Here is a 13924-nt window from a genome sequence, read left to right on the forward strand (position 1 = left end):
ATTTCAGGTTATCAGAAGGAGAGTCTTGCTGTCATCAATTATCACAATGGCAAAATATTAGAGTGGCAAGTTATCATAATGGTATAGTTTCCACAATATCACAGTGGTACGTTATTAAAGTGACAAAACATCACAGGGCAAGTTGACACAATCTCACCGACACAAGTAAGTGCAATTAACTTTCTTTATTGGCGAGACCCCGCAGCCTCTAGCTACGGCTCCCCTCGCTCAGCGGCCACTGTGGAATGTTGATTGCTGAACGTGCATCAACATTCCACCAGTGTGCCTATGCACGAGCCCGTGCATATTACAACATATCCTCTTCCCTTGGATAAAATTGTTGGCACCAAAATTATTTTTTTTTTTCGAACAATGGAAAACGAAACAAACATCACATGACATGTCATAAATTCATCTTACTTTAACAGCTGTATCCTTACAAGTAGCATGGGTAATATTAAATGTACTTCACTCTTAACAAACAAAATCCCTAAATCTTATGGGACGTCCACAGCTCCTACCCGCACAACCCCTTTGTTGAACTGCATCAGGTTGCTGAGCCATAGCAGACTAAAATTTCACATTGACCTGTGGATCAACAGGACCTGGAATTGGTACCCCCTCTTGCTGTTCACCCCCGATGGGTTGTGAACCCACAGGATTATAATCCAGGGCTGTTTCCTGTGACTCCTCCTCAGATTCCACACCATCCCTGTCCACACGTCTGCATCCATCCACCACCACTCGCCTCTTACTCCAAACAGAGCCATCCTCCAAGTGCACATGCACTTTTCCAACTTTAACAACCTTCCTTAAGGGCATAAAAGTGCTGTATCCTTTATGAACTAACCTAGGATTCTTTATGTACACCTGATCCCCAGGCTTTACATTCAACTCCTTCCTACACATTTGTGAGGACCCCATAGTCTGCTGGCGCTCTAAAATGCTGCGATGAATTGCTCGCAAATCCATATCGCATGGACCACCACTACCCATAGCCAGGGTTCTCAACATTGTACCTGCCTTCCTGCCCCTCATTAGTTCAAATGGAGATCTTCCCGTAAGCATGGCAGGAGTTCTCCCATATGCAGCCAGGTATTGTGTCACAACTTCTTGCCAGTTCAAAGCCAATTGTATGGCTGACTTAATCGTGCCATTGGCCCTTTCAGCCATACCATTTGCCGAAGGATTGTACAGAGCTGTCTTATAGTGAGAAATGGCATGCTTTTCCAAGAATTCCCTCATGGCTCTAGAAGTGAACTGCACACCATTATCCGTAACTAAACTTTCCGGTAAACCCTCACGGTCAAATACTTTCCTCAGAAAATCAATTACAGTATTGGTCGTAACATCTGAACACGCCGCCACCTCAATCCACCTGGACGTATAATCCACCAACACCAACATATATCTGGACTCTAAACAGTCAAACGGACCCATAATGTCCAAAGCCAATTTCGACCATACCTGCTCTGGAACCTCAACAGGATGCACCGGTTGTGGATGCAGTACCTTGCTCTTATCACTGACAGAACACGCTTGACACTCTTTCACCACCTGTTCCACATCCTTGTCCATTGACGGCCACCAATACTCCTCTCTCAATCTCCTTTTTGTCAAAGATCGGCCCAAATGACCTTCATGTGCCAATTCCACCATTCTTCCCCTCAAACCTATCGGGGGTATCAATCTACTACCCCTAGACACACCCCAGGGACCTTCTGCTAATTCCTGGAGAACCTGGACATAACCTTTCCCTTCCGGCCTTTCCTTCACAGTGTGCCACCCCTTCACCAGACCTTCCCTAATCCACTTTAACTCAATATCATCCTCAGACTCCTGATCCCACACCGACTTCTCCACAGCAGAAGTGACCAAAGCAACCTGACACTCCTGCAAATCATCCTCCTTAACTACTCCCCCCTCACTGTCCTCCTCTGCAACCTGCAAACAGGACAAACAATCCGCGACAAAGCCCACAGCACTGCCAAAGTCTCTTTCTCAATTACGGAGTATCTGGTTTCCACATCTCTCAAGGTCCTCGAAGCAAAGGCCACCGGGACCCATTCACCATTAATGCATTGCTCTAGCACTGCCCCTAGGCCCACCTCACTTGCATCCACCGTCAACGCAGTTCTATTTTTTGGGTCAAATGATTTCAGACATGGAGCCTTCTCCACCTCCCTCTTAACCAACTCAAATTCTGCCGCACACTCCGCAGACCATACAAATCTTACACACTTCCTCATAAGAGCTCTCATGGCCACTGTTTTTTCAGCGTAATTTGAAACAAATTTAACATAATACTCTGCAAGACCCAGAAAAGCCCTTAGCTGATCCTTATTAACCGGAGCTGGCGTATCCCTCAACACTTGTACCAACTCCCTTTTTGGACTTACACCTCGTGAACTCAATGTGTGTCCCAAATATGTGACCTCCTCCACCCCCACTTGACACTTTGTTCATTTTACAGTCAGACCTCTCTCTTTAAGAATCTGCATAACCTTCCTTACCCTTGCATCATGTTGCTCCCTGCTGCTGCCCCAAACCAAAATGTCATCTTGAAAGTAGCTGACACCCACCACCCCTTCAAACAACTGATGCATCAGCCTCTGAAATACTGCCGAAACCAAACCAAAAGGCATGCGACAAAATCTGAAAGCCCCAAACGGAGTCACAAATGAAGTAAGGGGTCTAGATTCAACATGCAGGTCAATTTGGTGATACGCCGTTGACAAATCAAAGGTTGAAAAATATTTAGCTTCACCCAACGTCAACAGCAACTCATTAATATTTGGCAAAGGATGCCGATCCACCCATATGCTAGCATTTAATTCCCGGAGATCCACACACATTCTGATGCTGGCGTCACACCTCTTCACTAAAACCACAGAAAACAACCACTCCGAAGACTCAATAGGTTCTATTATTCCTGCCGACTGCAACTTAGACAATTCCGCCTTAAATGCCTCCCTCACTGAAACTGGCACCCCCCTCACTTTATGGACTCTAGGAACTGCACCCTTCTTCAACACAATGCGATGCGTAAAGCCCCTAAGCTTACCCAGGATGTCAGAAAATACCTCAGGAACCTCACTCATAAGCACTGTAGGGGTAACTCTTACGTCCTTCTCTTCCATTCCCTCCATGACACTGAGAACCGGTTCTTTTTCACCTGGATGAATTTGTATTTTTAGTGCAGCCTGCTCATCCCAACCCAACACACTTGTCCCTTTTTGAGCCACATAGAATTTACCTAAGGTTTGCCTTCCTTTGAATGAAAAATTTGACCAATCATAACCAAGTAGGTCAATGGAACTTTGCCCATATGCATACGGTCTGATGTCTGGAGCCAACAAAGTAGAGATCGGTTTACCCAAAACCTCTTGATACACTTCCGGAGACACCAGGGTATAAGGTGACCCAGAATCCACCAGCATATCCACAGGGTGCTGGTCCACCAATACCGACACCCATGGACCCTTCCGCCCACCACCCTCCACATGTAATATGACACTCTGTTTGGGACCCCCACCTGATGCTCCCTCCAGCCCCATAGTAGACTCTTCTGTAGTTACATTTGCGACCACCTGCCCTTTACACATTCGTGCAAAATGGCCCATCCGTTTACATTTCCTGCACTCTACATTGCTAGCCGGACAGGATTTCGAATCCACTGTGTGACTTGACCAACCACAATTTTTGCACACCTCTTTACCTTTAGGTGCTCTATTCCCTTGTACAACCCCTTTGTCCAAACCCTTCTTGCTCCTTGACAACACCGCATGCACCGTCTCCCTATTTCCATCCCTTTCAGTAACAATTTGTACACTCGCCTTGGAGGCTTCAATTTCTCTAGCAATCTCCAAAACCTTATCAAGTGAAGGATCGCTCTCAATCCACAATCTCTCTCTAATTGTTTGATTTGACGTTTTCATCATAATCTGGTCCCTTATATGTTCCTCACCGTTACCCGGGAACCCACATGTAGCCATGAGTGCACGTAAGGCAGTAACATATGAATCTATACTTTCCGCAGAACCTTGTACCCTAGAGAAAAACTTATACCGCTCTAAAACCACATTAACTCTTTTTCCAAAACGTACTTGCAGTTTATTCAAAGCTGTCTCATAGGCACTTACAACCATTTCCCCTTCACCTCCCCCTTGAACCATTACATTCTCTCCAGGCAGGTGACGAAAAACTCTCAAGCCCTCAGTACCAATACAATTAAGCAAAGCAGCCTCCTTTTCATCATCGTTGAACTTTGCTCCACCCGCAGCCCACAAATATACCTTAAAGGCATCTACCCACTGCTCCCAAGGCGCAACCGGCTCTCCTGGGTTAGGCAGAAATGCTGGTGGAGGCCTAGCAGCTGTATGCAACATGGCCGAATTTACTGCCCAAGACCTTGTGCCCACCAAAATAACCTACACAAAACTGTCCTTTTAAGTGCCCCCTATAATCAGAGAAATGTCCTCTCTGTCACTTTGAGTCAGTGCACTCCCACGTTTGTTATTATTTTTTTTTTTTCCAGCACTGGGTAAGTCACAACACCAACCAAAGTGACCGCACACGGATATCTTCCCCTGCAGCCTTGTGAGCGTGCACCCCCACGCATATGCAGTACAGCCAGGTCCTGGCACAGGGTGAGTCACAACCAATGATGTACCCAACGATATGCACACTCCCAGCCCCAGCAGAGCTGCAGCCTTAACTTGTCTGGGCCCAATGGAGTAGGGTGTCCCAACCTTACCAGCAACACCCTTCCAGATCCACCTTAAATCTGAACTGTGAACCTATTTCCATCCCTTTCAGTAACAATTTGTACACTCGCCAGATCCACCTTAAATCTGAACTGTGAACCTATTTCCATCCCTTTCAGTAACAATTTGTACACTCGCCTTGGAGGCTTCAATTGCTCTAGCAATCTCCAAAACCTTATCAAGTGAAGGATCGCTCTCAATCCACAATCTCTCTCTAATTTTTTGATTTGACGTTTTCATCATAATCTGGTCCCTTATATGTTCCTCACCGTTACCCGGGAACCCACATGTAGCCATGAGCGCACGTAAGGCAGTAACATATGAATCTATACTTTCCGCAGAACCTTGTGCCCTTCAACTTGCCACGTAGCTGACAGTGTTCTCCTCCTGTCTTCTCTCATCCGCCAGCGCCGCAGTCAGCTGCTATGAAAGCACACTGCGCACTGCCACCGCAGCCCCTCCTCCTTCCCTGGAGCGACCACAGGCAGCGCTGAGCGGCGCAGGCGTCACCGCAGTCCCTCCTCGTTGGCTGAGAATACTCAGACCACGCTAAACCGCATAGCGTAAACACGCTGTCGGGGCGGAGCCAACTGCCGGAAGGACTGCTGATGCCCGTAATCACAGCCCGTCCTGGATCCTCAATCACGTTGGGCAGCCCAACGCAGGGACGCCACCGGGGGCGGGGCCAGCTGCCGGCGGACAGCAAATGCAGGTGCGCTCTGCGCACAGGCCTCCGATCCACCCACAGCGGGGCCCCGACTGGACCCCGCACACGCAGACTCCGCCGCAACCAGGGGAACACAGAAAGCTGCCCACGGCAACAGCAACAGTTCCTCGTCCTCCGCTCCTCCACGGGGCAACCGCCCGCTCGGCCTATATAGATCAGGCCTGCAGCGACAGCCCCAACGAATCCAGGCAAACCGGCGGCAAACCGGCAGCACCCCGACTGGGCACCGAACAGCTCCTCGCCCTCCGCTCCTCCACAGGGCAGCCGCCCGCCCGGCCCTGCACCGGGTCAGGCCCGCAGCAGCAGCTCCAACCGATCCAGCGCCGGTCGGCCCCCGTCCGCGCCGACTGTGCCCGAGACGATGGGGAGCCAAACAACCAATCCGCACACACGTGGGACAGGGTCTCGTCAAAATCCTGGTCCTTGTCGCCAATGACACAATCTCACCGACACAAGTAAGTGCAATTAACTTTCTTTATTAGCGAGACCCCGCAGCCTCTAGCTACGGCTCCCCTCGCTCAACGGCCACTGTGGAATGTTGATTGCTGAACGTGCATCAACATTCCACCAGTGTGCCTATGCACGAGCCCGTGCATATTACAACACAAGTTATCAAAGTGGCCAAATATCACAGTGGCAGTTTGTCATACTTCAAAGTGGCCAAATGTAACAGTTGTAAATTATCAAAGTGGCACATGATCACATTGGCCAGCTGCCAAAGTCACATGTGGGCAAATCTCACAGGGTAAACTTTCAAAGAGGTCAAGTAGTTGAAAATTCGTCATTTGGAACTATATAAAAAGGTGAAGCGAGCGAAGGCACTGCTAGAAGCGAGAGTCAGGGGCGTTCATTGGAAATACAAGAAACAATTCATCGGAAATACAAGAAAAAAACGAAGAAGTTGGCAAGGGAGAGCGGGGGGGGGGCTGCTGGGAAAGGGGCATTCAGAGAAACACCTGGAGAGGAGGAAGTTCTGGTCATGGGGGCAGAGGCCTGATTATCACAGGCTCGAGAACAAATCAACAGTACACGTGATACGTTGTGAAATAAATGTAAAAATATATGAATTAATATCACACTATGTAAAGCTGGCCCGGATGTCTAGCGCTGAACCCCATGTGCCCTCCTTCCAAGCCCCAGCCCCCACTCGCTGACGCCTCCCCTCCCTCTCGGCAGAGGCAGGTGTAGGGATCTGCTCTTGCCTGCTACCGGGGGTTTTCTCCGCCTCTCTTGATGAGAGTTCCGTCTCCTTAGCAACCGGGAAACAAACATTCTGGAGCGTGTGCAGCGTGAGAGCTCCGCTCATACACTAGGAAAAGCCATCGGTTCCCGCCGGGATAACCAGGCAACCCACCCATTCAATGTGCCGAGCGGACAGCCAGGAACTCCATCGGCGGATGCAGGGAAATGTGAACACCACCGGCTCCTGAGAGGCAGCCAATAACTTCGCCAGCTCCTGCAGGAACAGCCGGACACCACGGGTCCTGCTTTGCCTAGGCGTCTGCAGGGACACTAGTAGCTCCCCCAGAGGTCTCAAACTCTCACTAGTTCCTGCAGGACCTCCTCGCAATTAGCACCAACAACGATCCCCAGAGCCCCACATGCAGCTCCAGGAGGGACGCCCAGGCCCTCGGTTGTGCTAGTGGGGCGCCCCGCCAACTTCAGCAGCTACACTGGCTCTCCACCCGCCCTTAAAGAAGCATACAGGACGGTAGACCCAGGTTCACCTGCAATATACCCAACTTACCCATCGCCTCCTACAGGTACATCTACGCCTCACCAACTACCACAGGGCCTCCGCTGACTCCTGCCAGTGCACTAAGGCCAGACACAGGCTCCAGCAAGGCACATTCGGGCTCTCTCCAGGCCAAGCGAGGGATCGAAGCCCCCACCAGCTTCCTCGGGACACACAGGACCGATCATATCCGATTTCTGGGACACGCACTTTTTCACGTTTTTGGTGATTGCCTCCCCCTTCTTGTAACGCCGTCTGTGTTACTCGGTCAAGATGACGGACATCCAGAGGAGACAGGACTGGCACCTCACCAGCACTGGGGTCGGGCTGGACTTCAGTGAGCACCAGGCCTTCCCTCCACCACACGTCAGGGTGAGTTGGGCGCGGGAGGGGGGGTGGCAAAGATGGGGCCAAACACTAGTGTAAGATGGGCCATAGGGGAGTGTGAGGCTGTCAGGTCCGGCTACAGAAGCACACAGGGCGGAGGTAGGGGTGAGGCATTTCAAAATGATGTCTGGGGGTGTGGGGGCTTAACTTCAGGAGAGACATCCTGCTAACATATGTCAGCAACAAAAATGCATTGATTGGGTGTAGTTTCAGTTGTTCAAAAAGGGGTATATAGGTTTTTGAAGCACAATCATATCCAGTTGGTGCACTACCCTTGCATTGTCCACAAGGCTTTCTGGGGCCTGGGTCCAAAATACCTTCAGCTATCTCTCTGCAAATACCTCCCCTCTCAAGCTCTTCGCCCCTCTACTTCGAACTCCCTCAGGGTCAGCTGGGGGTAGATCTCTGTCTTCGGCTGGTGCCTCCCTCTGTAACAGCCTCCCTGCCACTCTAAAACTTGAGGAGAACCATCTCTGGTTCCGGAAACACCTCAAGACCTTCCTAATGAGAATGTGGCTTGTTAAGTGAACATACCTGTGCACACAGCCTCAGCTTGGGCACTGACTGTGTGGCAAAACCTTAAGTAAAGCTATGGACGGGGTGTGAGTTGTGCTGATGATCAAGGCAAGTGTTTAGTGTCCTGTGCACAGTAGAACAAAGTAAGGCAGCCAGCAGGGCAGCTGAACCCTAATGCGTATTTCAGAAAAGCTATTACGCTTTCTTTGATTCACAGGGAGAGCGAGGGAGCCATTTCAATTGCAAAAGTTGAAAGGTGGCTACACTGTCTCTGCGGGCTGTGTAAGGCCAGGTAGTGTTGGAGGAATACAGGTGTTTCTCAATTTAAGAGGGGGAGATGAATAGAGTCCTAGCGGGTACCCGAATAATGATAATGATGTGTTATTTAGCGCTTTTATCTTAAGCGCTTCACAGAGCACATATTTGCATACAATATCACCCAACCTAAATCAGAAGGATGAAAGGCTGAGTTGGCCTTGCCAGGATTCGAACCTTCAACCTGCAGATGACACTCAGATTGCAGTAGCGAGCGCTGAACCCGCTGAGCTATCTTACCAGCATACCAGAGTAAGGTGACATATCTTGTTATGAGGGAGTGTGTGTGCATAAGTGATAGAAGGTTTTCTGTTTGCCTAAACATGACAGTTCACTGTTTTTTTAACTTTGTTCTGCTATTTTGGTGTGAGAGCAACAGCGTATCTTTTCAGTGTTCAGTTCGATCAGGCGCAGAGTGAGTTGTGGGTGGAAGACAACCTGTTGTACCAGGGGAAGAAGATTGTGCCTCTCAAAGCGATGAGACCTATAATTATAGAGCTAGGTCATAGGGGTCATCTAGGTTGTAGCATGACTAAGAAGAGAGTCTAGACCAACAGGACCCTTCCAATCTCAGACCAATCACAAACTGCAACTTCTTATTAAAGATACTCGATAAAATAGCTACACATCAACTACAGAAATATGTTGACAAGCATAACCTCTTGCACTCATAGCAGTCGGGGTTCAGAAGCGCACACGGTACCGAATCCGGCTTATTAGATCTACAAACCAAAATGCTGGGTATTTTGGACAAAGGAAAAGCAGGCTTGCTAATCCTCTTGGACCTCTCGGCAGCTTTCGATTTACTAGATCATCAGAAGCTCCGAGAGGCCCTAGACACAGCGGGTAACTGCTCTGAGGAGACCATTGATTGGGTTGCATCTTTCCTAGAGGATAGAAACTGCAAAATCACCTGGGGAGGACACTCCACCACATCCAAACCTGTGGACTGCAGCGTTCCGCAGGGAGCTAGTTTTTCTCCACTGCTATTCAATCTATATATTTGCTGCCTCTGCACCCTTCTTTCACAGCTTGGGATTTATTTCACCAACTTCGCAGGTGACATGCAGCTAATATTGGAATTGTTTGGGGACCATACTCTCGAGAACAACAGACTATCAGCCATCTACAACACTATCGAAAATTGGATGAAATCAACCTGGATGTGTCTAAACAGCTCCAAAACAGAGCTTATGACATTTGGCTCAACCAAAGCCCTAAGAATCTAGACCCAGCCTACTCCTCCTTTCTCATAAAGGACTCTACCATCATAGTGTCTAATAAAATTAAAACGCTTGGCATTTACTTGCAGTCCTCACTAGGAGCAGAGGCACAAACTTCATACCTAAAACGGAATTGCCAATATTATCAAAGGCTCCTATGCCGCATTAGGCCATTATTAAATACCAAAAACAGCGCCACAATAGCCAGAGTCACCATTCTGTCACGATTGGACTACGGAAATATGCCCTGCTCTTGGGTGCCAGCAGTAACTGCATTAAGCAATGTCAAAGAATTCAAAATAATGCAGTCAGATCCATCGCACGAAGGTCCAAACGCGACCACATAACAAAGGACAGAAATGACCTTCGCTGGCTAGCAATAAAGGAGTGTATTGCCTTTAAATCCCTGACATTGGTTCACCGCTGCCTAAACGGAGCAGCCCCAGCCCATCTTAAGAAGGAATTCAACTGGTACGAGTCAAGCCGAAGCTTAAGATCTGAAAAGCAGGGACTACTTCAGCCAGGCCATTCCAGAATAAAAGCCACAGGCCTAGGTAGGGCTTTTCCCACCAAAGCCATCTCCCTTTGGAATGAGCTACCACAAAGTCCTAGGCTTGAAAGCAACATCCAAACATTTAGAAAGCAGCTGAAAACCACGCTCTTCAAATAATTTAGACACTCGCCACCCCTGCACTCACGTTCGAGCCTTCTTTACTCTTCTACTTGTACTGTCCTGTGAATTCTCAGTCCTTGTGTCACTGTCGCGCCCTGATGCTTGCGAGCTTTTGGCGCATTACAAATATATAAATAAAATAGATAAATAAATAAAATAGTAAGGGAAAGGTATTGGTGGCCAGGCATGGATTTGGATTTTGAGCGTATGGCAGTGAATTGTTTCCATTGCATGGTCAGTGACAAATCACATGTTGCAGTGGAGCCGGCATTGAAACTGATCCCGATGCCAATACGCCCTTGGGAGAAGGTGCCATTGGATATCATTGGACCACTACCTAAGTGTTACCATTGCAAAAGGTTTATGTTCACGTTGATGGATTACCACAGCAAATGGCCATGTGTAGGTTGGGCTGATGAGATTACAGCCGCAGTGGAGGTTTTGGATGGTGTATTCTGTAGAGAGGGTTTCCCATCGGTGGTGCTGATGGACAGTGGTGTACAGTTTCAGTCCAAAATATGTACCAACTATCTGGGTAGTGCTGGTGTAAGACATGAGATGACAGCTCTGTATGTCCCAGACAGAATGGGTTGGCAGAGATATTTAATCGAGTGGGGAAGGGGACACTGCAGCTGCTTTCATGTTCTAGTTGGATGTTGTGACAATGGTGAAAGACATGGTGTGGGCATACAGAACCACAAATCATTCTTCAACTGGGGTGTCGCCATTTGTGTCTCTTGAGGGGAAGGAAGCCCATCTGTGAGTTGTGTCCGGAGTGGTTCAGCACGTCGGGCCCAGTAAAAGTGAAAAGGCAGGAGCTTATTCGGAGAGCAGAGGTGTGTCAGGAGAGCTACAACAGAGTGTTTGAAGACAGGAAACAAATGTACTTGGAGCCGTTTCAGGTGGGAGACAAAGTGAGAGGAAGGAACCCCAGGATTAGGGGGAAGAGTGTTCCGTACCTCTCAAGTCCTAAAATAATCCAGAAGCTACTAGTTACTGTGGTGGTGTTAGAAGATGGAACACAATGGAGCATGAGGCAACTTGTCAAGTGTCATGAAGTAGAGAGTAGAGACTAGAGAGTGGGGCAGGAGAATTGCAAATAATGTGTGGAGTGATGAGTCTAGTGGAGGAAATACGGATGGGGTGGATCAAGGTGTTGAAGGACATGAGGGAGGCAACTTCATGGACAATAGAGATATTAGAGGAGAAGACTCACCAGAGGCTTTGGGAAATTATTATATTTACCTTCTCAAGAGGAAATGTGGAACCAATGACTGAAGGGGAAGGTTCACTAGACAAGGGAGAGTCTGCATTGTGGAGAGTTCAAGGAGTCAAGAACAAAGTGGACTCTTGCAAACAAAAACTGTGTACTGGGGAGATGAAGGATGGAACTTGGAAAGGTTCTAGTGTGAGAAGTATCCCTAACAGGTAGAAGGATTATGTGATAACTTTGTTATCTTAGAGGGGAGGTATGTTGTGGTATGTAACTGCAGCATGGCTCCTGTATTGGTAGCACACGCTGCAGTTAGCAAGTGCCTTGGTTACCCGCACCAGTGACAGCCGTGTGTGCATTGTTTGAACTAGCACACGTGGCTAACACAGACTTAGCAGTAGAGTCGTTGGGCAAGCTCTCAGAGCGATTGCTGAGGCGCGGCTTTTATGCTACATACTTACCTGCAATAAAGGTACTTCCTAACACAGCTTTGACTTCTCTTCATCCCTTCGCCTGCATGGAACATAACACAGTATCACACTGCCTAAAAGGCATCAAATGTAATACTGATATAAGCGTCCATCTGGGAAGGGCATGCATACTGATAACATCCAAAAAGATTGGGCAAAATAGCATAAAGTACTGTTTATTTTGTGGGGAGAAAATGAGAAATTCCATTTGTCAAACTCTTCAGGTACCCCTGCAGTTGCTCTACTGAATAGGGTTAGTCACTCACCAAATGCCATGTTCAACCGTGCCTTATTGCCATAACTGCATTTGTCCTATGTTGTAATGCACATGTCTTAACCGCAGATACACTTTGCCTTCCGCTGCATAAGATTGCCTGCTTCCATAATCCTCGCTTATGAGGTATTTCCCGTTTGGCATATCGAAGCATATTTTAGAGAACTACCTCACCAAGCAAAGCGTCTTCTGCAGGCAGAATTAGCAACATTAGGTGGATCATCTCACCCTGAGCCGTGTGACAACCGTGGAAGTAGCATGCATACCAGAATCTGCTCAAATCAATTGTAGAATGTCTTCCGCTAGTATCAAAATTGTACTGTCCTAGGCGTGAGAACGTTGTGTGCGCCTAAGACTCATATGCTGAGAACCTGTGAACATCATGCAGAAACATTGTTCCTTGTCAAAATCATGCAATGTCTAAACCACCTGTGATCTACCACCTTGAAGCGGCTTTGTGCTAGATGGAATTACCAATAAAATGACCAGCTAATCGGACAGAATCAAAGAAGATGGTAAAATACTGCTTTTATCTCAATGAAGGAAGGCAGGGTTAAGCATCATTTATCAAATTGATTTATGCAGGATCACAACGGCTTCTTGATTATGCTTAGTTTATATAATGGTAGATGCATCATCTATGATGTCATCCTACGTGGAATACTACAAAAACGTACTGAGGGGTGGGATTTGATTAGGGGAACATGTCTACATATAGAATGCATGAGTGTTAGTCTCTCATTGGCAGCCCCTTGTCTGTAGGACACGCCCTGAGCTATTTCTACATACGTAGTATACTGATTACAGCAGAGAATATGGCAGCAGAATAGTAATTTGCAACATTGTATGTAAAAGTGCATGACAGGCTTTCTGATTGGTTGGCAACCCAAATCCAACCTTGGATATTTGGCTCGCTAGCAGCACATACATAGAAACAAAATCCAGCTGCACTGAGATACTTCAACTCTCCTCTTGCTTTCCCAATTAGTCTATCCTCTCTCATCGGTAGGCCTCATGCCAGTGTCCTCTGTTTGAAGATTGACCTTGCCAGTCTGCACTGTCCCAGAACATTCAAGGGAGTGTAGGCACACCATTATCTTAGTTTCAAGCCTAATGAATAGACATTGTTTGCGAGCTCTTTGTCAGGTGTTAAGAGACCATGAAAGTGTCCATTTCCACAATGGATTTAACACTATTTTATTCAATTACACTGCGTGCAGTTGCTCTTCTTGGCCTTTAGAGACTTGCTCACTCTATCTCATATAAACTTTATACACTTTTAATTTTCCAATACTTGGCATCTGTAAATGTTCTTGTTCCTCCCTATCTTGAGAAATATGTCCTTCGTACATGATCTGCTCATTGGACTCTCTTCGTTCTTTGCCATTATTTTTCGAAATAGCATCTTTGGTCCCAGACCAATGTACTCCTTTATTTTGCAAGGGAAAAACTGCCTCGTCATTGTCTTTTCACTTCATGATCCTGGGCTTGTATTTGGAGGTATCTGGGTTGATTGACATAAGTCATCGCCCATCTTCTTCTAATAGTCATCCTGAACATTGAATATATACCTCTTATAAGCAAGCTGCTACACATTCTTTCTTCTTTGCATTAAGGCGTATTTA

The 13924-nt window shown here is 47.5% G+C and overlaps 1 protein-coding gene across 1 annotated transcript in view; it reads left to right on the top strand.

The window, feature by feature from the left end:
- The first annotated feature begins 6732 nt into the window (after positions 1 to 6732).
- Positions 6733 to 13924, top strand: part of SAXO3 (stabilizer of axonemal microtubules 3) — a 58337-nt gene continuing 51145 nt past the window's right edge. Inside the window, exon 1 of the mRNA XM_069605846.1 lies at positions 6733 to 7600. Coding sequence (XP_069461947.1) covers positions 7502 to 7600 — 99 coding nt within the window. The 5' untranslated portion in view covers positions 6733 to 7501. The remainder of the gene's footprint in view (positions 7601 to 13924) is intronic.

The sequence above is a fragment of the Ambystoma mexicanum genome, chromosome 1p (genome assembly GCF_040938575.1).
Source record: "Ambystoma mexicanum isolate Mex_15411 chromosome 1p, UKY_AmexF1_1, whole genome shotgun sequence".
Taxonomy (NCBI): Eukaryota; Metazoa; Chordata; class Amphibia; order Caudata; family Ambystomatidae; genus Ambystoma; species Ambystoma mexicanum.